This window comes from Nannospalax galili, unplaced genomic scaffold, assembly GCF_000622305.1.
Source record: "Nannospalax galili isolate Female #2095 unplaced genomic scaffold, S.galili_v1.0 C48378899, whole genome shotgun sequence".
NCBI lineage: Eukaryota > Metazoa > Chordata > Mammalia > Rodentia > Spalacidae > Nannospalax > Nannospalax galili.
The window spans coordinates 1-905 of NW_008466811.1; the positions used below are offsets into that span (position 1 = coordinate 1).

At 47.6% G+C, this 905-nt stretch overlaps 1 protein-coding gene across 1 annotated transcript; it reads left to right on the forward strand.

Moving 5' to 3' along the window:
- The first annotated feature begins 142 nt into the window (after positions 1–142).
- On the forward strand, positions 143–777 carry LOC103728292 (transmembrane protein 100). The gene has a single exon (XM_008826362.3). It carries the CDS (start codon positions 351–353, stop codon positions 765–767), a length of 417 nt encoding a protein of 138 aa, XP_008824584.1. The 5' UTR covers positions 143–350; the 3' UTR covers positions 768–777.
- The last annotated feature ends 128 nt before the right edge of the window (positions 778–905 follow it).

Genomic DNA, 905 nt, shown 5'->3' on the forward strand with positions numbered 1-905 from the left:
TTAAAAAAAAAAAAAAAAAAGAAATACTACATAAAGTGAAAGAGCTTATGAAAAATATCTGTAGCCCTCCAGAGGATATTGAGCACTGCAAAGGGCTTCCTGCTTTTTATATCGTCCATTTTTTCTGCATTTATGCATTTATGCCTAGTACAAAAGACTGCAACCAATTGAGAATACAAATAAGTGGGGTTGGTGTTCCAGGCCCGGAGCGCGCACCTCTGCAACTATTTACTCCTATTTGCAGAACTGGTGGTGGTGACTGAGCTCATGGCTTCTGCCTTCATCTCTACAGCTTCTACCCCGGCGAGGCCCTCCAAATCTAGCCAGTGAACCCAGCCATCACTAGAAAAATGACCGAAGAACCCATAAAAGAGAACCTGAGCGCCCCAAAGCCTCCCACATCTATAATGATGGAGAAAAGTCCCAAGGCTTCACCCAAGGGTGAAGTCGTGATCACCACCGTCCCTTTGGTCAGCGAGGTTCAGCTGATGGCCGCCACAGGAGGTGCCGAACTCTCCTGCTACCGCTGCATCATCCCCTTCGCTGTGGTGGTTTTCATCGCCGGGATTGTGGTCACCGCGGTGGCTTACAGCTTCAATTCCCACGGTTCCATCATCTCCATCCTCGGCCTGGTCCTTCTGTCTTCTGGACTTTTTTTACTGGCTTCCAGTGCTTTGTGCTGGAAAGTGAGACAAAGGAGCAAGAAAGGCAAGAGACGGGAGAGTCAGACAGCTCTCGTGGCCAATCAGAGAAGCTTGTTTGCTTAAGACTGAGTGACATCAAATGAGAAATGTCACCCGAAAAACTTGCTCCCACTTGCTGAGTTCATTGAAAGAGAAAGGTTAAGAGAGCGCTCCTTCGTAAGGAATGGGTGATCTTCCTTTAGGTCTTCTCTGTGAATGTCT

What these genes read in the sequence shown, in the direction of transcription:
- LOC103728292 (XM_008826362.3), top strand. Translation starts at nt 351, where the DNA reads ATGACCGAAGAACCCATAAAAGAGAACCTGAGCGCCCCAAAGCCTCCC.